Here is a 27,862-nt window from a genome sequence, read left to right on the forward strand (position 1 = left end):
ATAATGGATCGAAAATGATAAAGAGATCTTAAGACAACTTTGTTGAGTAGTATTATTCATTCGGATTTGGTTTTTTTTTTTTTTTTTCTTTTGTTAGCCTAGCTTGGTAGGCAGTTATTGGCTCAAGTTTTAATCGGATTGAAAACCAAATTATATATTTTTTGGTATCAGGAGTGGTATGGATATGGGTACCTAGGGGTGCTATCCGCACCATATAGTGCAAGGGCACCCCCGGCACTATGCAGGGAGGGTTTCCAATCCCGCTCCCACCCTCGATACCAGGGGTGGGATTGAAACTGCACATCGCCCCGCTCCGCCTCTTGCTCAATCTAATAATACACTAGGTTTAAAAAATATAAACTTATTAGAGTTGTATTTTTTATTGTCTTGATATCTTAGACCAATCTTTATATAAGAGGTTAAGGAAATATAATAATCATATTTAAGTAATGTATGACTTACTAACTTGAATTTAACTTCAACTTTTTAACAAATTGTATGTATCTATATATTATATATTTATATAAATATTAAAAATTATAATTTTTTATATTAAATAGGGAAGAGGTGTGGAGCGGAGCAGGGTGGGGTGGAGTCGGGGCCCCGCTGGGGTTAACTTGCCCCCCTGCCCTCACTAGAGTTGTTCCATGTGGGGTGGGGGCAGGATAGCGGGAGGCAGGTCCATGCTGCTCACCCCGAGTACCTACCCATTTGAGTTTACTTTTTTTCTAAAAAATTAATATCCAATCCGAATATTCGAATTGATGGATTTCAAAAATTCAAATTATATTAAATATCGACCTGAGTTATGATTCCTATTAATAAAAGAGGGTGTCCAGATCGCATATGCCATGTACGCTCGAATTTGGATCTAAGTATGATCGGATGTCCAAATGAACAGTCTTATACGAGAGAGGGGTGCGAATTTCAGCTCCGGTGGAGATGACCTATTGAAACAGGTGGAACTCACCTACCCCCTCACAAATCTATGGTCGAATTTTCTACAATAAAAAAAAGTTTAGGAGTTCGATATAAAACCTGAGGATACCAAGGTTGGTAGGATTTGGATTACGCCCGGTAATTTTTTTCAGTGACATTTATATCCCAATGAAAAGAAAAAAAGAACGCAATAGAAGTGACAAAAAGGTTACCAGAAATTGGGTGAAGGTCAACGTTTGATAATTTAGCCTTATATGGTAATTCACTTAGCAGATCGGTCTTATTCGTCATTTCATTTCATTTAACACCTTCACATGGCACACGTAGCGCTTGTTCGCACACGTAACTCTGGTTGGCTCCAAATCAAAAGCTACCCAAAGGGCTGCAACAGCTCCCCCCTTCGGCTTTCCCCCCCGCTATTTTCCCTTATAACTATTAAGGCTATAACGCACACCAATCAATCGGCTCTTGTTCCTTTCTCCCTCACGCATCTTCTTCAACTCCAGCTCGTCTTCCTCTCCAAAAAGCCATTCCAATTGCTTTCCAGTATCTCTCTCCGTGAAATTGCTGCTTTTTCTAGCGGTGGCACAAGGAGGAGGAGGAGGATTTAAAGCAATGGAGTCAACCGAGTCTTCGTACATGTCGTCACCGGAGGCACCGCGTAAGAGATCTCCACCGCCTCCCAAGTCTCCTACCTCAGGTCTCTCTGATCTGATCTGCTCCCTCTCTCCCTCTCTAAAAGTCTGATTCTCTCTCTAGAACTTTCTGTAATTCGTGGCAGCAATTCGTTCTGATCAATTACTTTGTTTTAGAATCATTGTTCGTGAACGTTTATGCCGCAATTGGAAGGTGACGATGTATAGTTTTCAAATCTGCATTTCTCTTTCTGTCAAAACTGAAACCCTAACCCTAACCTACTGAGAAAATAGAGCAAAAGGGAAGAATCCTATGGTTTATACTGTTAGGCGTTGTTTGCTTTCCGAGTAACCGTGGAAAGAAGCATAATCAGTTACATTGAGGTGTCCCGATAGGGATAGTTAAGTAGTTCCGCGAGGCTCTTTTTGGCATCAAATAATTTGCGGTATTGCACACACAATACAATGTTACAAGTCCATGATATTTTGGTTGGTGGTGGTGAGGATGCATTCTTGACAACGCGGTAGATGCATGTAACGTGACATTACAATAGCACTTTCATTTGGTATCTTTTTCTATTATTCTGATTGTTGAAATTCGCCCTGTATTTGTTACTTTTACTCATTGATTAGCTTCTGTGATGCTTGATCTCACAGATTCTATGGAGAAGGCCACATACATGAAGTTTCTCGTGTCAAATGCTGCAGCTGGTTCTGTTATTGGAAAGGGCGGATCAACAATAACTGATTTCCAGTCGCAATCTGGAGCTCGAATTCAGTTGTCACGCAACCATGAGTTTTTCCCGGGGACCACTGACAGGATTATTATGATATCTGGAACAATTAATGACGTACTTAAGGCTGTAGAGCTGATTCTTGCCAAATTGTTGAGTGAGGTAATTCTGTTTATTTTTCAGTCTATACTTCTGAACAATTGTTCTGCTTATATCCCGTACTAAGTGAAATTTTCTTTGGCTGGTTAGCTTCATGCTGAAGGAAGTGATGATGTTGAGCCAAAAACAAAAGTCAGGCTTGTTGTTCCAAATAGCTCATGTGGTGGCATAATCGGGAAGGGTGGTTCCACTATAAAGTAGCAATCTGATCCTTTTATCCTTTTCAGTCGTAAAACGTGCTTAAGATCCGTGCTCTTGAAAACTTTACCGATAGATAAGGAGTGTTTATAGGTTGTGACATAAACATGCTTTTGTGATTGAATATTTCTTTTACCAATAAAAAAAGGTTGGAATGTTTCTCTTATCTCGTTCCTTTCCAGAATAGTTGATCAAATGTTGTGCTTGTTTATGTTGAATTTCTTCATAGTACTCACTTGAATGTTATGTTTATGAGCAATTAATTGTGTATTCTTGTATGTCAATTTAGTTTTGAATGGCCGTAGATGATTTTGATATTTATTGGGCGTAATCTTAGATTATCCATAGATAGAAGATGTTTAAATTCTTTATCGTAGTTATGCCATTTCCTTTTCAGTGAGAAAATGAATTAGCGTTATGGTATTTAAATTCTCTTTCTGAAAACGAACATGATAGAGTAGGTTTTTAATATTATTTTAAAGCTTGATACAGCACTTCAACTATGACTATGCCAGATACCAATCCTCGAAGTGCAATTAAGAGTGGCGTAAACCTGCTTGGGATAATCCCGTGCATATGTGCACCTTTGGGAGTTAAAAGTAATGGAAATAACTTAGATATGAATGCCTAGGCTAGAGGTGAAGATATTTGTTAAAAGGAACACGGGCGTATGGTGAGGTATGGCCTTTGTTTTTGCTTAGAAAACCATATTTTATAGTACACTTAATGCACCCAAAGAAAATAGCGGGTTGAATGTTTTGTAATGATTAGGTCTTTAGATGAAACAACTTGGGGCAGATTTGAAGTTAATGAGTTCTAATCTTGTTCAATGAGTAAGGGGGAGATAATCTTTTTGATAGGCTTTATTTATGATTCTCTGAAGTTTTGCAAATATATGTTGGAGTTAGGAAAAGACATTGGGTAAAGAATCAGTGATAAAATTGCAAGCCGTAAAAGGTGATTATTGAGTCACCTACAAGTTAATTGAAGTGAGGGAGCTGATAAGATAATGAGGAATCATCTTTGTTCTAGGGGATAAAATCTTTTTTTTTTTTTTTTTTATTGTCGGGGAACCTCTCTAATGCAGGGTCCTTCGGACCCACCCCTGTAACAGTAAACCCTGGTTCCGTGTACCGCACCCTCGGAAGTTTCCCTACACAGAACTGGTTAAATCACTAGCTTTTCACTAGGAGGTGTGGCCCCTAAAGATTGTTTGCACCCAAGAGGATTTGAACCGTGGACTTGGCTCTCAAGCCCAAGGCCTTTACCACTTGAGCCAACCCCTAGGGGTTATCCAGGGGATAAAATCTTTGACCAGACACTTATATCCTCCTTTGAATCCTTCATATTTGAGTCTTAAAATGTTGAATCCCTAGTTGTTACATGTCTGTGGCTGTGGTTTTCTTCATCTTATGTTGGAGTTCCTTCCCACAATCGGTACCTATCTGTTGGAAAGATGCACAGTATCCATTATCTCCTCTGAGGAGATCTTGGAGTTTTTCTCAAAGAGTGTGTTTATACCAGTTTTTTTTAATGTTTCTGTCTTATGCCTCTGGCTGTTGGAGACTGCATATAATCTAACCTAGTATATGGCTGTAAAGACTCTTCAGATGTGGTTTCTGATATAAAAGGGCTTTAAAGATAATGAGGTTTCGCTTACGTAGCATGGCAGCTAGTTACCAATTTCATGGTGGTGTTGTTTATTATGATTGTTCAACAGTATAGTGACTATCTTTCCTTAAATTTTAACTTTGTGACCTGACTTCCCTAATTTGTTGATTGTAAGATAAACTAGTAATTGATTATGTGTTGCAGGTCCCTGTTTATGTATTGGCCTAAATGTGGCTATTGCTGATATCTGGTTTTGCATTGAGCAGGTCCTTTATTGAAGAATCACATGCTGGAATTAAGATATCTCCTCAGGATAATAGCTACTATGGGTTGAATGATAGGCTAGTGACACTGGTAGGAACTCTCGACGAACAGATGTTGGCTATTGATCTGATTCTTTCTAAGCTGTCTGAAGACCCCCATTACTACCAGTCCATGAATGCTCCATTTTCATATCCAGGTGTGTCTTCTGTTATCAGATTATCGATTTAATCATGCTACTATTATACTCAGAGTAGCTTATAGTTTTCCCACATTTCCATATTTTTCCTTTATCTTCTTGGGTGTTATGGTTTAGGTAATGTTCTTGATTCCATGTTGCTACTTTTTAATGTTCTGCACTTTTTAATGTTTTTTGGCTCTGCTGTGAAGTGTTTACAGTTTGGTTAATGCATATTTGAAAGATGGTCTGGGTTTTGCGGTAAGAATGTGGTAAATTTGTGAATGAGTATATGTAGATTTCTCTAGTCATGGAAGACCATAATGACATTATGCTGAGGCCATGAGATTTGGCTATAGTCAAGAGCATATTCCTCTTCTTCCCTCCCCAAGCCTTTCCAGGCAGATGGTTCTTCTCTCTCATTTTTCCACATTTTCTGCGGGCCTGTTGCACTGAAGAGTGAGTAAGGGAGAATGCAACCACATAGGAGTTTTATAAATGAAGATGATGTGTGTTTAAAGATCAGTTAAATTGATTGAAGGTGGCATGATAAGCTTAGAGATCCACTTGAGTAATCAATTTAGTATGCTCCTTGGGAACGTGGTTTTGGAAATATCAGAATAGAAAAAGGCTTAGAGCTGATTACATTTTGATTCTCCAACTACTGAGTGGCAAGTGCAAAAGCTATATTCATGGCGATAGTTAAAATTAACCTTTTTATTTTTATTCCAGTTTTTCTTACTGTATTACTTATATATATATAAAAAAAAAGAAGTTTTCCTTAATGCACTGTTCAATCTAACAAAGGAAACTTCTCTCGTGATGAAAAGTTAAGCTTGGCTTTTTAGCAGTTTCCAAGATTTTTATTTTTGTTTTTTATGAAGCAGTGATTGAAAATGAGTTATTGTCTTCGTATTATCTAAAATTTCATTGAACTTCACGCTCATGTGTTGTTTGCTTGAGATATGATGGCTGATGAAGGTCATGGGAAGAGACTACAAACCCAAAGGAAGATTTAAAAGCTTTGATTCTTTGGGCCATTAGTGAACCTTTTGCTTTGCTTCGCCCTCATTGTTGTTGCATGACAATGTCTAATATATTGGAAGCTTTTTCTATCTTTTAATACTGATTATACATAACCTTTAATAGATAGAAATAACGTTCTTATAGCACAGTTACTCCCTTTTCTTTTTTGTATGAATAGGCAAAAACCCTTCTAATAGCATAGTGTTGCTTATATTGTATTTTGTCTAGAATTATAGTGGTGAAGTTTGATATCTAGTAAGTTCCCTTCGGCTTTAATCTTAGGTGTTTTCTTCTCCGGTTTTCATGGTACTCCATATACATATGTGCTTCCTTCTGTTGCAACAGCACCCCAGAATGCAATGAGCTATGGAACAAATGGGGCTGGAGGGAAGTTTCAGAACAACAAGGTTAGTTGTGTTTTGAAATGTTTTGGTTATGTTGATGTCTCCTGAAGTTAATTGCACTTGTTATATTAATGCTGATTTTCTAAGATTATATTATATCACTTGCAAATCCCTTTACTAGAGCCCAATTTGCATGCATGGGCTCAGAGGTCCCAGTCTTTGTGTGACCTAAATGAAAAGACTAGGTTCTGTACCACATGTTTTCCAGATTGATTCAGCCTTTTTTATACAGTTAAATTGGGATGATCTAGATTTGAAGTATGTTACAGTAGACATGTTTCTGTTTCTAAGCACTTGGCTTGAAGGATACTGGCCGTGCCATATTGTTTGTGGTGAATAAGTCAATATAATTATTCTCAGTTGTACGTCATGCCCTGCCTGTAGACTGCCCTATTGGAACCGAAATTTGAAGGGACTTCGTTCTAGATTTTTCTACTGCTTAGTTTTTACAGTGAGAAAATATATCCATGAGAGTTGTGTGGCTTGAAAAATGTAACTGTATGGTAATGTGTAATTACATATTCTGGCTGTGTCAGATTCATGGATCTTAAAGTTAATGTAAAATACTTGGTGCCGAGAAGAGGTATGCATGGGCTTGAGTCCTGTGGATGTTTCTCTTCTTTCACTTCTTTTAAGACATTAAGAATTGTACCGTTCATCCGGGTTCCGGGTTGCACCTTTTTAAAAAAAAAATCAAAGCCTACATGTTATGAATATCATGAAAAAAATGTTGATGCAGCATTCAAACTCTATTTATTTAATTTTTTAAATCAAAGCCTACATGTTCTTTGACCACCAATAAAGAGCCATGTGGAGAAGAGAGTAAAAAAGAAAAAATCATAAAATGGATGATTCATTGGTCATAATATGCATTTTCCTTTTGAGTTGCTGTCCATTTAGTTGCTAGAAAGGAACCACAAAGAAACATCAAAACATTCAAATTGGGAAAAAAAAACCAGGTCCCGGGTTTAAAACCCGGAACCCGGAACTGGTGTACCCGGGTTTTTCTATGCAGGTACTGGCCTAGAACCCAATTATCCTGGTTCGGGACCGGGCCGGGGAAAAACCCTGCCCAGATGAACAGGCCATGGTCGGTAAATTTGAGGTGATGTAGTGTTTTCTGATGCAAGTCTATCCAAGGTGTGATGCTGAGGAATCACAGGTGTGACACATAGGGTTTATCTATTCTATACTGATCAAAAAAAAAATTTGAAATTTCTAAGGATTTCCCATCAAACTCCAGTGAACATTTAGATCACAATTTGCACTTATTTTTCCCCCAAAATCCTAATCTTTAAAACGCTAAACCATCCATCACCCAAATAACCATAAAATCCAAATCACTATTCCTGAGTTTCTGTTCACAGTTCTGGAACAGCTACTCATTGCCTAAGGTTTTATTTTTTTTCACATTCAATTATACCCTTCCCTTGCACCATTAGAAACCCTAACAATTCCTTATATTTTCCAGCCTTTTCACACCAAAACCCCAGCCCTAGCTATCTCAAACCCTACAAACCTCTGACAAATGAACTCTTTGTAGCCTGGGTTCCTTCATTTCTACTATCCTACATCACTTTCGCCTGATTTTTCCCTTCCTATTGTGAACATTGAGAACCAGCAAATTGGTATGCATGGTCTCTAATGTGACTGAGGAAAAATGGATCTCTAATAATTTTGGGCGATATCCCAAATTGTGATGTTCCTACTTGTCTGATGCTCCAAATGCAGTAGCTCAGTGAGTGCATACCTCTGTACTTCTTTTAAATTTTATTGGGCATTATTCTTGTTTTGTTTTGGGATGTTTTGAGTAATATTTGTGCTGTGTATTTTGGGATTGCGATTTAAAGAAACTTTTGATATTTTCCAGGAGGATCGAAGTAACTCCATGACTATTGGGGTTGCAGATGGACATATTGGGTTTGTTGTTGGTCGTGGTGGAAGAAACATAATGGAAATCGGCCAGGTACATGAGTAGCAAATGGTGTCATTTTTTACATAGTTCATGAGCACAAAATTAGAACACATTATTTGCTGCAGGTTACTGGGGCCAGAATAAAGATATCAGATAGAGGTGATTTTGTGACTGGGACGACTAATAGGTAAAAAGGACTCATGAAGGTTATCAGTCTGGTTGCCAATAGGATGAGTTATTTGGCAATAAATTATTAACGGTTCGTGGGTCTTGTACCGTTGTTCTGCAGGAAAGTCACAATTACAGGATCGCACAGAGCAATTCGTGCAGCCGAGTCCATGATAATGCAAAAAGTGGCCTATGCTTCTGAGAGGGTGATTGATTAATTTTGAAATGTTCGCAGTCAAAATTCACGTTGAGAATGTACGTGGGGGAGATCTACCTGTAATTTGCTTATACGTTTAATCATTTAAAGAAAGGGGAAAAAAGAGGAGCCGTTGACATATGTTGGCACATGATGATGTAAGTTGGAAGAAATTTGCATAATCCAGTAGGGGCAAGAGCGGGAAATTTTCTTGTTGTCGAGAGAGATAACTGTGCTAGGAATTTGTTTGAGATTAAGTTTATTCCAAAAGGAAACGTTGGAAAAAAAGCCATTATTCATCGACTATATAGAATGATTTGCTTTACTTCATTCACGGTTGTAAACCTGCTAATTTAGCAAGTACTCTGTCTGATAGTTATCTTAATTCGTTCGATTCTTGATTCAACATGTGAAGATTTTTCTAATGGAGCATTTCTACTGCAATTCATGATAACAAACTCTTGATATTGATTCAGTTTTTCTGTCGTAGTAGTCATCGTTATTTATGCTGGTTGCTTCCCGTCGTTGGGTTTGATGCTCCTTTTATTTTTTTAAAACTGTGCTTAGGTCCTATTGGGGCGAAGTTGTGGACTGGAAGGATGCCCCCCCCCCCCCCCCCAGCTTTTGCTAGAAAATCGAACTTGCGAGTTTTTTGGCTCATAGGAGCGGGCGTCAATATTTTTGCGCTCCTTATCTCAAGAGAGGAGCTTCTAGGCTAAAGAAATATACTATAATTTATTACCTATACAGAAAAAGAAAATACTATTTATGATTATTTTAATTATCATCTTTTTATCATATCTTTGTGTTGCATTCAATGAGTTTTAAATATATAAAAATAAGAAATAATTTTTTAGTGATCATCACATGATGATAATAATGTCGCTTTGCATTGCAATCGAAGCCATTCAGCACGATAATGGCATATTTGATTTAACTTGAAGTTTCTAGCTGGACATACTCAATGACTCATGTTGTGAGGATGCACTAAATTCAAATAGCACGTCAATTGCGAAAGCGAAAATCTTAAAAGTTATATCACTCTCAAATTAATAATATCAACAAAGTAACTTTTATTCTATAGAGACTAGAGTACGTAGTGGTATATCTAATAACACTAGCAACCATATCTCGGTAGTATATATGGTGCAAGTGCGCTGACATTTCATGCAGGGTTTGCAACGTACGTCCACCAACACATAACATGCATTGCATGAGGGGTGAATTCCGCTGCAATTTATTCTATAGTTCCAATTCCAAACGCCAAAAGATCAAGAAACTAGTGTATATATGTATATTCATGGGAAATCGCCTTCCCCATTGCCATATCCGGAGCCATAGCCTTCCCCATAGCCACTACCATATCCAGGGCCATAGCCATTTCCAGAACCGCCACCATGGCCGCCGCCTCCACCTCCACCACTGCCTCCTCCACGGCCACTAACATGACGACCTCCTTCACCAACCCCACCTCCATATCCTTCACCACTTCCATATCCTTCGCCATAACCAGACCCACTTCCATTTCCTGAGCCTCCACCTCCTCCACCGCCTCGCCCACCTCCGCCTCCGCCACCTTGTCCGCTTCCGACCCCATGACCTGATCCATATCCTTCGCCATACCCAGAACCGCTTCCAGACCCAGTTCCTGAACCACCCCCGGATCCTCCTCCACCACCTCCACCTCCTCCCTTACCACCACCACCTCCTCCTCCTTTACCATATCCAGCACCACCCCCTGACCCGTATCCTGAACCATACCCTGAACCAAGCCCACCTCCTCTTCCTCCTCCACCGCCACCGCCACCGCCACCGCCACCACCACCGCCTCTTCCTCCTCCACCACCAACACTCTTACTATCTATGGCTTTTGGTGATGATCTTGCGGCAAAGGTAAGGTCCACGAGGAGCAAAACCAAGAATGCAGCACCAACCAGCCTAGAGCTGGCCATTTTTTAAGTTCGAAAGCTCGACGTGGGTTGACTAAGATAGGTATTGAGTTTGAGACTCCTCTCTGCGTTTCAGTACTCACTATGAGAAATCAATATTTTGTGAGTGAAAAGGGGTTGAAGTAGGGCCTCTATATATAGGCATCGTGAAGGCTACATTTTCCAAACATTCCTGACGTTCTAGACTCGTGTCTAGTGGCTTCTTTTAATGATCTGGCTTAGTTTATTAAATAAAAAAGGAAATTGGAAACGTGGCTGTGCGTTTAGTTTGTTTAGTGGTGATGGTGGTGGGTGGGGGCCGTGGCGATGGTGCAGCAATTGTGCGTAATGGTGGTAGACTTTATGTCTTCTTGTCTGCATGAAAATTCTGATCTCTATAGACTATAATGTTTCCAGTCTGGACTAATGATGGATCCTGGAAAGTATGCTACAGGGATGTGATCAATTAGTTAGATGCAATCCCACTTCGTCAATCTATTCATATCTTGAAGCGACTGCACTGTCTGCTGCAGTACACAGGCGCGCGGAGGCAGGCATTATTTTTGGGGTGTTGCTAAGAAAATGTACGTGATCTTGCATTAAAGTAGGACTAAATATTTGCGGGCCGGGATATGTATTTTTCTTTTTTTTTTTTTTTGAAAAGGGATATGTATGTTGTTGTGCATTAAAAAGACATTAATTGGAAGAACAAGCCAACCTTTTCGATAACTAAATAAAGCATAGGCTTAGAAAAAAAAAAAACTAAATAAAGTATAGTTTCCATTATATATGTTATTTACATAATTTTGCAAATCTTATAGTTGGCATGCATGCCTTGATCAATACCTTAATTTTTTATTTTTAAATAAACTTCACTTTCATTAACCAAACTCAACCATTACATGACTTATCTTTTAACAGTAGACTAGAAATAAATTCTGGACCACTTTCAATCCATACTTGCTCAGCTTCCATCTTCACAGCAACTTTTGCTAAGGCATGTGCCACATAATTACCTTTCCTACGAGTGAATTGAACTTTCCAGTGTTCTCTGCATGATAATGCTCTTTTGATAACTTCAATGATGTGTCCAAACCAAACCATATTTTCCTCCTTGTTGTTATTAGCTTGCACAATTGACAGTGCATCTCCTTCCAGAATGACATGGTTAAATCCCAAATCACAGCAATATTCCAGAGCTATCCATAAAGCTAAACATTTGGCCAAGTTTGCCTGGATAACACTATCCTTTTGATCACGTATTGCTCCAACACCTCTCTCTCACAATTTCTGATAACAATCCATACTCTCATTTTTCTACCTTCTTTATCTATAGATGCATCACAACTAGTTTTCACATAGTTTTCAGGTGGCTTATTCCATACTACCTCACTTTCTGCTACACTAATATTTGTTTTCTGCAACTGCATACATTCTTGAGCTAGCCTGAACTCTGCCAACATATCTTTTGCTGACCGAATAACATTTGTAGGGCTATTGAATTTGTTTTTGACATTTCTTATGAACCATATCCTCTTCATTGTTGTGGCTGTCCATTTCAATTATTTAGCGGCTAATCTCTTCATGATCAACTTTCTCCATAGCTTCAGAAAATTAGTCTCTTCAATACTCCATTCCTTAATTGGATGTCCGTATGGAAAATTGAGTTTTGTATTCCATCTATCAAACAGTAGAATCAAATTACTAGGTTTTCTGCGTCCTAAAATATGTTTTTTGTTTAAATTTTGTAACCATAATCATTTTTTTCTTTTTTTAACACGGTATAAAATAAAAGTGAAGAATTACAAATAATTTTATGATAATTTAAAATCATGTATAACAAAATTATTAAAAAATATTAACTAGCTTATAATGGCTAACATTATTCCATCGTCTATAAGAATCCGCGAATACCTAAAATGATAAGTTGAGGAGAGAGATGAGATGGGAATTTTGTAAATAATAATAAGATAGTTTATGAATGTGAGATAGTTTGAGTTAATGTTTTATGAGATTTTGAGAAAGAAAAGAAAAAAAATTGAATAAAAAATATTATAAAGTTAAAATATTGTTATAATATAGTTTTTAATATTATTTTTGTTTTGAGATATGAAAAAATTGAATTTTTTTTTTATTTTTTATTTAAAAGTTTGAGAAAATTGTAATGATTAGTTTGAGAATATTTATATTTGAATGATATTTAGAAAGGAGATGAGATGAGATAGAATTTTAGAATGAAATTTTTTTTCCAAACAAGGCAAATCTCTGTTTGGACGGTCAAAATATTTCATTTCATCTCATCATTATAAATTTTTTAAATTTTTACATAAAATATAATAAATAATTCAAATTTTATCTCAACTCATCTTATTTTATCAGAATTTACTGTCCCAACCACCTCGACTATCACGATTCGGACTACAACACCACGAAGAATAAATGCAATCCTGCGTGTCATCACGTTGCACCAACATCTCTCTCCCTTTTTGACTATCCACTCGAATTTACGAGGATATTATAATAAGAGAAATATTCTAACTATAAAATAATTACACAAAATCAATTCTATAAATAGACATAATTTAATATAATTCGTTAGATTGTAAAATTATTTTTGTTATAAAATAAATCTAACGGATCAAATAAAATTACATCAATTTATAAAATAATTTTTATATAATTTTTTTTTATAGATATAGCAGCCTTTTATAAAATATATATATAATTTCACGCAGACATTCCTCGAGCCAAATTCTTCCAATACGTATGGTAGTATTTGTCAAACTTCTCGATCGATCTGTGACTCACAGGCATATATTACATATATTATATTATTTATAAGAAAAAGGAGACCTTTAATGAATTGTAGGCTTGATCCGAGCCTACATTTATAAGCGTTTCTTCGGTGAACAGGAGTTTTGAAGTCTCTTTTATTTCTCTTGCAGGGCTGAAAGTGGTAGGCCGGACAACTATATTTCTCTTGAAAGTGTAGTGATGATCAAATCTCCAATACGTTAGTGGGATGCGTCCCTTTTTCCAAGTGTATGCATATAGAACAACATGTGGCACCATATATATATAGTTTACTCGTATATAGCTGGCTTCCTCGCACTTTGCCTTGCCTTCAATCATATCGCGCAATACGGCCAAGCTAGCTTCATATATAAATCTTACGCAAGCAGCATGCGCTAGCTACCTCTCGTCCTTTTTCTGACGTTGATACGAACGAAATGAACGGTCAGTATACTTAAAAAGTCCATGAGACAGGGAGATGAGATAAAATAATTTTAGATAAAAAAAAATTATTATAAAATTATTTTTTAATATTATTATTATTTTAAGATTTAAAAATTTTAAATTATTTATTATATTTTGTGTGAAAATTTAAGAAGATTGTAATGATGAAATGAGATAAAATCATTTCTGTATCTAAAATGAATCTAAATTTGAAAAGAGAAGTGATATTTGCGATCGTGAAGAGGACAAGTGCCGCACAATCTTTAAAAAAATGAATAAATACGAAATTTACATAAAAGTATTAATTTTTTAATAGTAATCCTTACTCTTTTTTTAAATAATTGGATAATACTTACATATTTTACGACTGTACGTAAGACTACTCATTTAAAAATGATATGTTTTCTATCATATTTTTTAACAAATCGATATCTTCGTATTATTTTTAATTGTGATAGCAAATAACTAATAAGTGAAAAAACATTTTAAATGAATATTGTCCATTTCATTTGAAATGGTGAGGATTCTTATCCCATAACTCGGGTCCAACAATTTTAATTCGTATCTTTTAGGGTGAGTTAGTGGACAACATTAAATGTTTAATAGTATTTATAATACTTATTTTATATTTCTATTTGTTTCTCATTCTATGGCTAGAGTTCCGAAAAAAATTCTCGAATCTAAATCCAATAAATTTGAACTCTAAATTCACATTTAGGGAGTGAAATGAAATGATAATTTTATAAATAGTAATAAGATAGTTTATGAAAAATAGAGAAACAAATTGAATTGAATATTTTTTGAATTTTGAGAAATGAGAGAGAAAAAATTTAATACAAAATATTATGAAGTTAAAATATTTTTAAAATATAGTTTTAAAATATTATTTTTATTTTAAGATTTAAAAAAATTAAATTATTTTTATTTTTTGTTTGGAGCAATACTACACCCACCGTTACTGAGGGTGTAGCACGGGATGGATCCCATTTTAAAAAATGTTTAAGGTTATAAAAAAAATGAATAAAAAGAAAAACTTCTAGGCTGTGTTTGGTTTCTCGACAGTTTAGATTTAGACATTTTTTAACATCCAAACACTTAACTCTCAAGTCACTAAATTTATCTCAGCTCAAAACTTCTTTACACGTGGAATATTTTTCAATTTTTCATAAATACATTTAAACTCATCTTAACATCTAAATATATCGAAACTCATTTTAACTGGATCCCATAAAACTTACTCAATCAATCATCTCAACTCATTACTATTTATTTAAGAGAAAAGCTATTTTGCCTATCCAAACGTACAACTTGATAAACTTTTTTTTTGTTTACTTAGTGATTAAAGAAGTGATTTTAAGTGTATTGATATAATTTTTTTTTTACTTTTTAAAAATATTTAAATATATTCAAAAAATGTGAATAAAAAAGAATTTACAAAAGCAACTAGCAATAAGTCAACGACAGAGTAGCATCGCTCTTTATATTACACTCAATTCCGTCCAACATCACGTTGGACGAAATTGATTCGTGTTAGTATTTATTTACGCATTCTGAAAGGCGTGCAGATAATGACATGACGTTTAACGGCCTCAATCGTAAAATGCGTGCTGATAAGAGCATTCTCATTGACTTGGTCAAAATTTAAGGATGGCTAAAATTTAAATAACTTGTGTAAAAAATACTCCACATTTGATTGGGTATCTCTAAAACAATTTGGATTTCTGTTACAGTGGTTGGTTAAAGATGGAAAACTACAATTGTTTCACCAAACATTAAAATACTAATTTCTCACTCCAACTATACACTCGGAAACGACAACAAAATGCGAGAATATTTCTCACCCATAACTCTTTCTCTACTTTCTCTGTCTCTGTCTCTCTCACTCCTACTCCCACTCTTGATTCGTAATCCCTCCATGACCCACGGCTGCGCCCCTCCATGACCTCTCTCTCTCTCTCTCATTCACTCCCACTTCCAATCTATAAGTTTTTTTTACTGTTCTCGATTTTTTCTTATGAATTTCTTCTCCGTCTTTCTTCTCCATTTTGTTTTTTGACATTGAAATGGGTATGTTTCTAGATATTTGGTTAGTAAATAAGAAATCTAGATAGAATTTTAGATAAGTTTAATCTCAATTTTTGGTTATTAGCATTAAATGATCTTTGAAAATATGATTTTTTTTAATATTAATTTAATTAGAATATTAATATTATTAATATTAAATTGGTAGAATTATAAAGTGTGCTACAAATAAATTAAATAAAAAATTATTAATTTAATAATATTTTATTATTATATAGAGAGTGAATAGCTAATCTAATGTAGAGATTGAATTTAAATGAAATAGATAAATATAAAAAAGTATGATATTGATTAAATTTTAAAAATGTATTTAGTCAAATCAATAAAGATGCTCTAATGGGCCAACCGGAAACAATATAGGTCCGGCAAGGTTGTTTTTTTTTTTTTTTTCGTTTTTGGACTGTAGGTCCGGCAAAGTTGATAATATGGTATTGGGCGTGAATGAATGGACCTTATCTCGTGATAACTTGAGAACGGGCCATGATGGTTCAATTTTGACTGGGCCTAAAACTAAACATATATATATATATATCTCGAGATTTTAAACCGACTTTAAAATGCTTATTTGAAAATATATGCTAAAATTCTCATTTTATTTTATTTTACCTTATTTTTAAATATAATTTAAATATAAAAATTTTAAATTAATTATTAAAATTTTTTAAAACTAATTATTACAAATTTTCTAAACTTGTAAATAAAAAAATAAATCTACTCTCACCGATTATTGAGTTTCGATTTGGATTTGATAATTTTTAATTTTAATTTTAATTTTATTTAGTGATTAAGTATTTTTTTATGTGATTTTTTTTGAATAAATTTTTTTTTTTTAACTCTTATCATTATCGTGATCCATCTCGTGCTAGACCCTCGCAGCATTGCTCTAAATTACGAGGAAGTTAGAGCATTTCCAATAGATGCTCTATAATATATATATATATATATTTTTTTTTTAAATATGAAGAGATTTGTTCAAAAATGACCTACAATGGATGTTGTATTTCATCTTATTTTTTATTTTATTACAATGATCCAGATACATCTAGAGGGAACTATTCACATATGTAAAATATTTTCAATTCATTTCTCTCTCCTAATCTAATTTTTTCTATTTCTTCAAAATCTCTTATTTTCATTTCAGACACCTCCTCTCTCTTTCCCATGCTTTCTTCTTTGTTTGCGTCAAAGACTTTGGTTTTCTCTCAAATATAGGCACCGAGTTCTGCAGTTCTGCTCAAATAATGATTTTTAGCTTCTGGATTCCTTTTGATTACCAATTCCACATCTTTAAATGAATTGTTTTTCGAACGTAGAAAAAATATATTATTTTTATTTTTTAAATTAATTTATATTTTAATTTAATTTATAAATTTAAATAAATTTAAAATAGAACATAATTATATGATATTGTATATGAAGAGATATTATAAATATAAAAAAATGAGAATATCATTAGTAATTAGAGAAAATATTTAAAATAAATAAAAAATATTAAAAAGTGTAATATTTAAATGTTATGAAGAAAAAATAAATAAATTAATATATGATATATTGTAAAAATTAATATGTAAAATAGAAAAAATATATTTTAATAATATATTTTAAAAGATAGAGATGAATGCTTCTTAGTAGAGGAGTGTAGAGCCACAGTAATCTACACTATATATGTTGCCGTGGATATAAATTACCATCCCGAGCTAAAACGACTTTCTGCGCTTCGTCACAATTTCTCCGTACGGAGGCTCTGTTTTGGGAGGGAAGGAGAGATTGAGAGATCTCTACGGTGCCGTTGGATTCTTCGCTTTGGTCGGAGATCCGTGTTCTGCACCATCCGATCCAACCACATTGTCCATCCCCGGCCAGTTTAGGTTACCTCGAATCTCAATTCGATCCTTTTTCAACGGCTGCTATTTCCTCGAGCTTCTTCTTGGAATTTTAGGTACGTCATGCCTGTTCCTCATTGTTTTCCGATAATTTTGAACTTATTGATTCGATTTTATATTCTGCTTGAATTTCTGATTTCGGATTTGGATTTTCTTACCATGGAATTTATTATTTCAACGGGCAATTTTGTTGTCTGTTTGCTTGTTAAGAAAAATGAAACAAACAGAGAGAAAATGAAAACTAAAGTTTTCAATATGATACTTTTATGTAAACAAATTAGCACGATTAAACAAATTAGCACGGGCTAACATAGTTGAGTCGATGACATTTTCAAGTGCTGAAGAAGACGCTTTTCTGTAAATAATAGCAATTAGAAAGCTAAATGTTTGAATTAGGCCACTTTCCCGTGAAATTTTCTAAAAATCCTTCATTTTCTTTTAGAGAAATTATTGAGTTTCTTATTTTATATTACAGAATACAGAGCAGCATTTGCTAACTTTTCGCGGTAGGCCATGCTTTTACGGACTTCCATTTTGATTTTTCTTTTATACGTAGTGTTCTTTTTATATCTAATTCAATCTTAATTTAATATTAATATTTATCTCTAATCGCAACCTGTGGCCTTCAAGCGAAGATCTTATTGTGGTAGCGTCACACTTTAGATAGAATTTACTGACTGAAATTCTTTGTTTTCGTAAACTGAAATGTTCAATGCCTTCTATAAACTTAACTCAGGTCAACAAAGACCTATCCAACTTCTCGTGGTTGGCGAGACGTTTCTTTAGGACCAATCAGCTCATGATTTCTTTGTCAAGCCGTTGACCATTTTCTTTTTGAGAAATGTTTTGTCCACGTTTTAAATAGATAAATTTTATATAAATTCATGTAAAAAATAAATCTTACTTTAAAAAACTGTAAAAAAAATTATTCTTTATTAGTAAGATTTATTTTTATTTTTATTTTATAAAAAACTTATACAAGATTTGTCTATTTAAGATTTATATGCTACTCGTTAATTTTATAAAGTGATTTACAAAATTACGTCTAATTTAACATATTGAAATGTGTTGAAAAAAATATTGTATATTTTACTGATAAAAAAAAATTATTATGTGTAAATTATTTTCCTTTTCTTTTTTAGTCTTCTTTTTGTTCTGTTGTGTTTTTTAACTTATGCTGGGTCACTATTCTGCCATCTTGTTCTCCATTACTGCGATCCCTAATTATTCATAAGAAGGTCAGTGATTTCTTAAATTTTATCCTACTAGCGATGATAACTATTTTCTCATAATATATAACGTTATCCTAGTAGTTATTTAGAAGTCTTTCCCTATAAATTTTGAGACATCCAACTTTTTGGTGGGTACACTGTTGCTGGATCTGAAACCCTTTGTATCTTCTTTTTTCTCGTTATCATTGGATGTTTGATGTTTACTGTGATATTTTTTTTATTTTGTAATAAGCTTCTGTGAATTATCGTCGGTTTTTGACTGAGATACCTGTTGAAGAGATTTCCAATAATCTACGTGGGTGACTTGCAGACAGCTGGTATGGGAACAGAGGAGGTTAAGAAAGCTTTGGATGTTAGCGATTGGAAATCGGGAGTGGCTTATGACCAGTGGATAGCACTCCCCGTCTCTGGTCAACGGCCACCAGCTCGCTACAAGGTGATTTTTTCTCCGTAGAAAATTTGAACAAGATATAATGTTGGTTCCAGCATTTCTACCCATATGGGGCTTCGGACTATTAAGGTTGATTCCATTTGCATTTGATTATCGTGAGTCCATGATCATTGGCATATTCTTCTGGTATTTTTCTCTTCAATTATGAGCCAGATACTAATCATACTGCTATGTCTTTTAACCGTAGCATGCTGCCGCAATGGTTGATGAGAAATTATATGTTGTTGGTGGAAGTCGTAATGGTCGGTACCTGTCTGATGTTCAGGTATTGGATATGCCCAATTGGCCATCCAATTTTGCAAATTAATTTTTGAATCCTCTCTCGTGAGTCATCAGATGATTGGATATTCTCCAGGTATTTGATCTTAAAAGTTTGGCATGGTCTAATCTAAAACTGAAACAACCAAATGCTGATGAATTTGAGGACAGAGGCTCACTGGGAATTCTTCCAGCCACCTCAGGTCACAATTTGGTAAGAAGTTCATGCAAATTTATACTGTCCATATTTATCAGGAAAGGAAAAAAAATTGTACTCTCCATTTGAGCATGTGTGCTTTTCTGCTGCCTTTTTTTTTCCCCGGTTATGTCTGACTTCTATCTGTTAATTTACTTATTCTTTGTTAGCTAAATAATTATAAGAAATAAAGGTGACAAGGATGATGAGGTCCATAAGTGAACATTCATAGACTCTTGAGATACCTTGGGCACTTAAAAAAACCATTATCTATTTTTCCTTGTAAGTGATGTGGGATTCACTGAAAAGGACCCCGTGGTTTTTGTTTTGCCAAGTATACATGAGAAGTCCATCCCATGACTCCTAGATAACGTGGATGTTTTGTAAACCGTAATCTGTTCTGCCTTCTTAGCAATTTGGAATTCACGCACAGGGACCTAGTATTAGTTTAGGAACTCGACTTCTTTTTAATTAATTACTTAAATTGCTCTTCAATTGTTTGACAGATTAAGTGGGGAAATAGACTTCTTCTCATTGGTGGGCATTCAAAGAAAGCATCTGACAAAATAACAGGTTTGTTTCTCCGAGAGCCATATTGGCATTGGTAAAGAGATTACTGATTTTATCTGTTAATACTGCATTATTATCTTGTGTTGCTTAGAACCTTATTCCGTGTAAATGGACTTGTTCTAGTGTTATTCATCGATCTCGAAACACATCTCTGTGGTGTCCTTGAGACCTCAGGAAAAGTGCCGGTCAGTAACTGATTCTACTTACTACTAATTTTGCTTCTGGCCTTGTGCTTATGCTTCGTCAATTGTTTTCTGAAATTTCATTTGTTATCTATTTATTTAGCCAGGAAAATATTGAATATTCATTTTCACTGGAGTGGATTTGATTTTCTGAGTTTAATGGTGATTTGATGGTACACTGATAGATTATACGTCCAGGGAGCCTTTGGGGGGAATTCTGCAACTCTTGTTGGTTCCAGAGTGATAGTTTTTGGTGGAGAGGACAAGAGCAGGAGATTGTTGAATGATGTCCATGTTCTCGATCTGGAAACAATGACTTGGGATTTGTTGGAGGCAACGTAAGTATCTAGTCCCAGCTAATTTCTGTGGTCTCAGATCATTGGTCGATTGTAATTGATTTCCATGGCATGTCTTTTCATGAATTCCTTGTATCTCTAAACTAGCATGCATAGGCGTTGCTCTTGTATATGTCCCATATACTTGGACATTTTGCCTTCTTTTGATCAATAAAAATTTGTTTATCGATCAAAAAAAAAAAAAAAATCCTGTGGTTTCGGAAGAGTTCTTCATCACTTTCTTATGTTATGATAGGCAGACACCTCCAGCTCCCAGATTCGATCACACAGCTGCAGTGCATGCGGAACGTTACCTTTTAGTTTTTGGCGGTTGTTCTCATTCTATTTTCTTCAATGACCTACACGTACTGGATTTGCAGACTGTAAGTGTTTGTACAGAAGAATCTCTTTGCACATTTTCTTTTTCATTGTATATATGGATTACTTTTGGGATAAAAAAATATTAATCCTGCTTCAATTCTATGTCAAGAAGTGGATCGCTAGGGTAAAATGCATCTTTCACATTGCCAGTAGAATAAAACTTGGTTCCCTGATGGTTAGTATGTGTCACCTACTGACACAAGTGAATAATGCATATGGACTAACACTCTCACACAAACAACACAAAAAGCACATGCATAGTGCCAAGATTTTGGAAAGTTGAATTTTTTTTTTGATAAGTAGGAAAGTTGAAAATTATCTATACTTTGGGTTTCTACTTAGCGATTGCCTGAACTTTTATCCTCTGCCCAGGCATTTTTTTGATTCCTAGTATTATAGGCTGAGAAGCTCCACTATACATGCAGATGGAATGGTCCCAACCACAAATCCAGGGTGATTTAGTGACTGCCAGAGCTGGGCATGCTGGAATAAACATTGATGAAAACTGGTATATAGTTGGTGGTGGAGATAATAAAAGTGGTATGTAAAATTATATGCTTATTAAATATATACTGTCTATGCCTGCAGTTTCTTATCTGCGTTAGCATATTCAAGGACGTGTGACTATATGTTTTTGCAGGTTGCCCTGAGACTTTAGTGTTAAATATGTCTAAGCTAGTTTGGTCTGCATTGACAACTGTGAAGCCCAGGGATCCGCTTGCTAGTGAGGTCACTACTTTGTTCCTTTTCTTTCTCTCCTTTTTTTCATTTCTATCAATTCTGTAAGATGCTTTTGATTGTTTCTAGCAGATTCTGAATGATTGGTATCAACACTTGAGAAGCACCATAGTGATATAATTATATGACAAGTTTCTGGTGCTAGTGTTGGCATTTAACATTGTTTTGAATCCTGAAATATGAATCTTTATTTAAGCATGGATGACCCCGCCAGGGTCTAGTTAAAGAACCTATTGCTCTGCTTGAAGTGAGATGAACTGTTGAACAGACTCGTATCTTTTTTAGGGTGGAGAGTCGTGAATATCATGTGTATTGTGCTATATCTTATTTATGAAGGGTTTTACTGTAAATGTTCTAATTTAGGACAGTGCCTTGCACTTGGAATTCATAGCACATGAATATATTGATTTTGTACATGATCAAGGATATAAACATGGAAACAGGGACTGAGTGTTTGCTCGGCACTAATTGATGGTGAGAAGTATTTGGTTGCCTTCGGTGGCTACAATGGGAAATACAGCAATGAGGTATGTTATATACTAACTCCTATTGCTTATTAGACGTTGGGTTAAAAAAATTTCTCTCTTAAGATTGCATTGATTTTGAACACATCAACATATGTTGAAACGAAGTATTTACCTACCAAAAAAAATAAAAAAATAAAAATCGATACATGGTATTCAATGAGATTTTCTATTGTGTCACGTATGAACTCCTCTCATGGAATGGTTGAAGCTTTGGGGATCGTGAACGGACAATGGACTAGATTAGAACTTTTTTTCTTCATACTTTATTCCATTAGTCGATTGTAATAGATTTCAATGGCATGACCGAACATGATTTCCTTGTATCTTTAGACACTCATGCATAGGTGTTGCTTTTGTATATGTCCCGTGTACTTGGTTTCGCCTATATTAATAAAATTCTTATTTACTGACAAAAAAACATATGAACTCTCTTCATAGCTCACAATTCTAGCATTAGGCCTTAAATCCTAAAACTTATTCATCTGCAAATGCTTATTTTCAAGTTTTCCCCTGTTGATTTTGTGATTGCGACTTAAACTGCATTCTGTGATTTCTGTGTCTGTACTTTTATTCCCTAGGTTTTTGTTATGAAACCAAAACCCAGGGACTCATCACGTCCCAAGATTTTCCAGTCACCAGCAGCGGCTGCAGCAGCAGCTTCTGTTACTGCTGCATATGCCTTAACCAAAGCTGAAAAGTTAAATTTCACAAAAGCAGAAGATTCAAACTCTAAGGAGGCTGAAAACAGTTTTTCTGAACAAGATGTTACAAATGAGATTAAGGCCATCAGAGAAGAGAAAGATGTGTTGGAGCTGTCACTTGCAGAAGTCACAGCTGAAAATACTAGGCTTAGGGGACAGATCGGAGAGAAAAAAGGCACTCATTCTGAGTTGTCGAAGGTATGTTTTTTTTTTTTTTTTTTTTTGTTACTAATTTATCTGATTATCAATTGGTCAGCCTTTAAAACTTTCATTGTTTGAACCGTATTTTTTCAGGAACTCGTTTCAGTCCAAGGTCAACTAATAGCCGAGAGATCAAGATGTTTTAAGCTGGAGGTTTCCTACTCATTTATTCCTTTTTTTACTTTTTATCTGTTATTCCTTTATAGACTACTGGGTCACTTGAATTATCCTGCTGAATTTAATTGTATGATATGCTGGCCTTTTTTTGTTTTTTTGTTTTTTTTTTTAACGGTATTGGTGATATCCAGGCGCAAATCACAGAATTGCAAAAGGTTCTAGAATCAGTGCAGTCCATAGAGAATGAGGTACAGGTACTTCGGAGACAGAAGTCTGCATTTGAGCAGGATATGGAACTAGCTTCAGCTGTTCAGAGCCAAGGTTCTGGTGGTGTTTGGCGATGGATAGCTGGGGGCACTGGCAATGCATAAAAGTTGAATATTTGTGCCTAGAAATTTTATCAGGGAATAATTCAATCGGTTAGCAGTCGCTGCTAAGAGTATAATATGTTCTTAAGCTTTGGCAGATCACAGCAGTTGCTATTTGGAAAACCTCTGGTGATTTTCGACCATGGTTTGCAAGCGCACAATGGGGAAAATCTTGGAAGTTCTTGCCAACCATTGATCACTGTAAGATCTTATGGAGATAAGACTCAACTTTGTACAATAAAATTTGACCTTTCTGTCATTTTTGTTTGTTTTTGGAATGGAATCCCACATTCTGTTCATTGTTATTATTTTTTATTTCTTCCCATTTATTCTTTCGTGTTATTCCTGTAACCTGAAATTTCATCTGAAGGTATGACAATTCATATTAATCCGTAACGCCATCGCAACATTTGGAAAAATTTCTCTGATAAGCAAAAGGAAGCTGTTTCAAATTGTATATTACAGACCGTTGCACAGATGGTGGATGAATGTAATGAAGAAGATGAATGAGAATTGATACTGAAAATGAGAATCTGTATATTGATAGAGATGAAAGTGAGGCCTGCTTCGAGGGAGGCTCCTCCAAATTCAGAGAGAACAGAATATTCTGTATTATTTGCATAAACTAACTCTGTGAGAGTGACAGACCTAAATAGTACTGAATGCATGAAAATACTAAACTGCCCTTTAACAGATCATGGGCTATAACTTAATACATCAGATAGAAAAAGCAAATAACAATGCGCCCAGCAGGTGAAGCTTCCAGCCCACGTCTCTTGTAAAACTGAAGCCCGAGACCATTCCTTCCGTCTGGCCCATGAAGCCCAAAATCACACTTGAGCATCTAGGGTTCGGTTGATCTCTTCTTCCCCAATTCCTCACACTTCTTCATACGGCCCCTCCAGCTGCGAATCTCCTCTTCACTTCCCTGCCCTCAGCCCGTCGTGTAACAGATTGACCTCCAAAAGGCCTATCTTCTGCTCACATTTGTTCTGAGAAAATTTGATATATCCTCGTACTCTCTCGTTATTAGTTTATGCACTGCAGAAACATTGTGGCTTATCGATTTTATTTCTCGAACCTCCTCTTTCCTCTCTGGTGGAAAACAAAGTAGAAAAAGGGGAGAAAACCGTTATAACTTGGAGATAAGTTGCTGTTTGCTTTGTGAAACGAGTTCCTTCCGCAATATTTTGCCTGCAGCTGACCTTGGAATGGCACTAGTGAAAGCAACTCTTCTTACTTTCTTGTACGGGGCCACCTGAAATTCCCATATAATATCCATAAACTCAGAAACTATTACCGATGGCTACCAAGGAAAGAGAGTGGAAGAGTCACGGGCACATGACAAACCTGATCGGACACGAATTGAATTACTTGGTCTTCAGTGAGCTCAGAACCAGCTGCTTTTACCACGTATGCCATTGGTATCTGTCCTGCTTCTTCATCCTCAAGCCTGCAAAATTTTGATATTTTCTTTTGATGAATACGAGATTTCGATTTTTGTTAGAGGGAGAAAGAGACGGATGTAAGATAACGTACGGAATAACGGCTGCATCAAGAATAGTGGGATGACTCAAAAGTATAGCTTCTAGTTCTGCAGGAGCCACCTGTATACACATTCAAAACATATAACCTTGAACATGATCCAGAACGCATTATGGTCGTTAATTAATATTTGACATCTTTTTTGGTTCTGATCCCAACCATCGTTGAAACCATTCATGATCCTAGAAGTTTGGACCATTAAGTTAAAAACACCTTCTATCTATCATTAACTGATCTTGATGCAAAAACTGCGAGGTATACCTGATACCCATTATGCTTGATGAGCTCCTTTATACGATCCACGATGTAAACGTACCCGTCCTCATCAAAATAACAAAGATCACCGGTTTTCAACCAACCATCCGAATCAATTGTTGCTGTGGTAGCTTCCACATTTCCCAAATATCCTTTCATAATAGTAGGGCTCTTCAGCCACAGCTCTCCTTCCCTGTAAGGTGGCAATCCCTTTCCCGTTTCAGTATCTACCACCTTAGCACAAAAGCTTGGAAGCAACACTCCTGAGGAGCCCGAACGAGCCTTAGCCTCTCTGCCCGACGCAAAAAAAGTTGCAGCTCCAGTGCTTTCTGTTAGTCCATATCCCTGCCTTAGCTCCACCCATGGAAACCTCTCTCTGAATCTATCGGCCACTTCTTTGCTCAGCGGTGCAGCCCCTGAGCCCACCCTTCTCAAACACGACAAGTCACTCCCTTCTTTTCTTGCATACTTTACTAGCCCGAGTATCACGGGCGGCACCGCAGGTATGTTACTAATCTTGTGTGCTTGAATAGCATCAAGCATGATTTGGAGCTCGAACTTTTGCATCAACACCGTGGTGACTCCCGAACAAAACAATCCTAGCGCGAAGAACGCAAGCCCGTAGATGTGAAACATGGGAATGAAACACAAAAACACGTCTTTTTCGGATGAGGTTACTTCCACTGACCATTGGAGCAACGTCACGAGGGAAATGAAATTTGCATGTGTTAGAATCACACCTTTGCTTGTCCCAGTAGTTCCCGAAGAATACAATATAGCTGCTGTGTCCGACTGAGCCCGCGAGATTTGTGGCAACTCTAGCGGATCATCACAGCATTCAATCAACTCTTCGATGGACAACAAATTATCGTTGCTGGATTTTCCCGATGTTAGAACTGTGGGCACCCCAGTTGGGACTAATTTGTGGAGTTCTGCGGGCACTGAAATGGCCAACTTAGCACCTGAGTCACGAACTTGCTTGGCGATTTCTGCCTGGGTGTTAAGTGGGTTGGCTGTGGTCAGCACTGCACCAACCGAGAACACGGCGAGGCATATGGTTGGGTAGAGAAGCGAGTTCGGAGACAAGACAAACACCACGTCGCCTTGTCGGACCCCAAGAGCATGGTACAAGCCTGATGCGAGCGAACGAATTGACCTATGGAGCTGTGCATAGGTGACATGCTGATTAGTGGCTGCGTCGATGAGTGCAATCTGTGATTCGGATTTGTGTGGATCTGGGAATTGTGATAGCACAAATGTGGCAGTGTCAAGGTCTGGCCTTCTGGGGATCTGTTTCTGTTCACCAAGTTTGACAAGTGAATGGTAGATTCTGGTTTCTGGGTCGAAACCGCTTTTCTCATCGAATACCTGTTGAGGGTTGGCGGATTCTTCTTCGGTGGTGGTTTTCCACGGCGTCTCTTTGACTGACATTTTGTCTTTGATCGATTAATTCGCTAAGCTATATCGAATATATGTGCTCAAGTTACTTGATTCTCGGCTATGGCAAAATCTCACATGAATGTGGGTTAAATAGGTTTTGCTGTTGGATTTTGTGACCGAAAGGCTCCAACATATGCATTGGTTAGTACGTCAATTAGGAATATTCTGAGTGTACGAATACTAAGATGCCGGCCAAGGCGATTTAGACCAAGTCGTGAATCATGATATCTTATTTTGTTTTTGGTTCCTCCCTCTCTTGGTTGAAAGAAACAGGATTTTAAAGAAGAATGTAAAGTAAAAGGCCTATAGTTTTTAAGAGGTTGGTCAACTGGTATACATGGCAATGATTCTTTATGGGCTAAGTCATTATATCTTGTAATTAGAAAATTCATATCGATTGTCCTGCAATACTAGATAAACATGGTGCTAAAGGTTCGTACTTCATGGTCATAGTTATCAACGGTTTTTGTTGGAACCAAAAAAGTCAGTATACATACTGTTTGCCGCCCAAGTCCAAAGATACTGTCAGAATATTAGCAATCACACTTCTGCCGCCCGCAGCTCATATATGTTTTAAGTTTATGCGTTGGTTTATAGCTGATTTTTGTCCTAAACAGTCTGGACTTGGCCGTACGTAGCTCATTTTTGCTCTAGCTCGCTCGGTCAGAACTCAGTGCCAAGGGCTTATTGGCCAACCCCAAAAATCCATTTTTTGGGTGTTCTTCGTGAGAATTAAACCCAACAACACATTTTTTCTGGGTAAGTCAAGTGGTCAGGTTTTAATCCGGAGTACTTTTGACACATTGTTATG

At 36.1% G+C, this 27,862-nt stretch overlaps 4 protein-coding genes across 10 annotated transcripts; 2 read left to right on the forward strand and 2 right to left on the reverse strand.

Moving 5' to 3' along the window:
- The first annotated feature begins 1,070 nt into the window (after nt 1-1,070).
- On the forward strand, nt 1,071-8,830 carry LOC121263371 (protein BTR1). 3 transcript variants are annotated; one of them, XM_041166226.1, is made up of 8 exons: nt 1,071-1,639; nt 2,232-2,470; nt 2,558-2,664; nt 4,543-4,736; nt 6,024-6,148; nt 8,016-8,111; nt 8,186-8,247; nt 8,350-8,830. In XM_041166226.1, the coding sequence occupies exons 1-8, from the start codon at nt 1,555-1,557 to the stop codon at nt 8,444-8,446; spliced, it is 1,005 nt and encodes a 334-aa protein (XP_041022160.1). In that variant the 5' UTR covers nt 1,071-1,554; the 3' UTR covers nt 8,447-8,830. The 3 variants fall into 3 exon arrangements, with proteins under 3 accessions (XP_041022160.1, XP_041022169.1, XP_041022175.1); XM_041166235.1 differs by having other exon boundaries at nt 1,239-1,639; nt 6,087-6,148; XM_041166241.1 differs by lacking the exon at nt 1,071-1,639 and adding an exon at nt 1,738-2,108.
- Nucleotides 8,831-9,453: 623 nt separating this feature from the next.
- Nucleotides 9,454-10,496, reverse strand: LOC121263388 (putative glycine-rich cell wall structural protein 1). The gene has a single exon (XM_041166254.1). It carries the CDS (start codon nt 10,374-10,376, stop codon nt 9,723-9,725), a length of 654 nt encoding a protein of 217 aa, XP_041022188.1. The 5' UTR covers nt 10,377-10,496; the 3' UTR covers nt 9,454-9,722.
- Nucleotides 10,497-17,358: 6,862 nt separating this feature from the next.
- On the forward strand, nt 17,359-23,976 carry LOC121263409 (acyl-CoA-binding domain-containing protein 4). Of its 4 annotated transcripts, none has more exons than XM_041166279.1 (14): nt 17,359-17,610; nt 19,097-19,222; nt 19,425-19,502; nt 19,593-19,709; nt 20,198-20,264; nt 20,385-20,446; nt 20,642-20,781; nt 21,035-21,161; nt 21,585-21,699; nt 21,800-21,888; nt 22,341-22,424; nt 23,003-23,323; nt 23,420-23,479; nt 23,635-23,976. In XM_041166279.1, the coding sequence occupies exons 2-14, from the start codon at nt 19,106-19,108 to the stop codon at nt 23,812-23,814; spliced, it is 1,557 nt and encodes a 518-aa protein (XP_041022213.1). In that variant the 5' UTR covers nt 17,359-17,610; nt 19,097-19,105; the 3' UTR covers nt 23,815-23,976. The 4 variants fall into 4 exon arrangements, with proteins under 4 accessions (XP_041022213.1, XP_041022219.1, XP_041022227.1 ...); XM_041166285.1 differs by lacking the exon at nt 17,359-17,610 and adding an exon at nt 18,654-18,792; XM_041166293.1 differs by lacking the exon at nt 17,359-17,610 and adding an exon at nt 18,797-18,914.
- LOC121263395 (4-coumarate--CoA ligase-like 5) lies at nt 22,675-27,042 on the reverse strand. 2 transcript variants are annotated; one of them, XR_005940255.1, is made up of 5 exons: nt 25,618-27,042; nt 25,351-25,418; nt 25,162-25,264; nt 24,696-25,069; nt 22,675-22,685 (listed from the first exon to the last, which is right to left on the reverse strand). XR_005940255.1 is itself a non-coding variant. In XM_041166264.1 (4 exons), the coding sequence occupies exons 1-4, from the start codon at nt 27,040-27,042 to the stop codon at nt 24,944-24,946; spliced, it is 1,722 nt and encodes a 573-aa protein (XP_041022198.1). In that variant the 3' UTR covers nt 24,325-24,943. The 2 variants fall into 2 exon arrangements, 1 of the variants encoding a protein (XP_041022198.1); XM_041166264.1 differs by lacking the exon at nt 22,675-22,685 and having other exon boundaries at nt 24,325-25,069.
- Between the last annotated feature and the right edge of the window lie 820 nt (nt 27,043-27,862).

The sequence above is a fragment of the Juglans microcarpa x Juglans regia genome, chromosome 1D (genome assembly GCF_004785595.1).
Source record: "Juglans microcarpa x Juglans regia isolate MS1-56 chromosome 1D, Jm3101_v1.0, whole genome shotgun sequence".
Classification (NCBI taxonomy): Eukaryota; Viridiplantae; Streptophyta; class Magnoliopsida; order Fagales; family Juglandaceae; genus Juglans; species Juglans microcarpa x Juglans regia.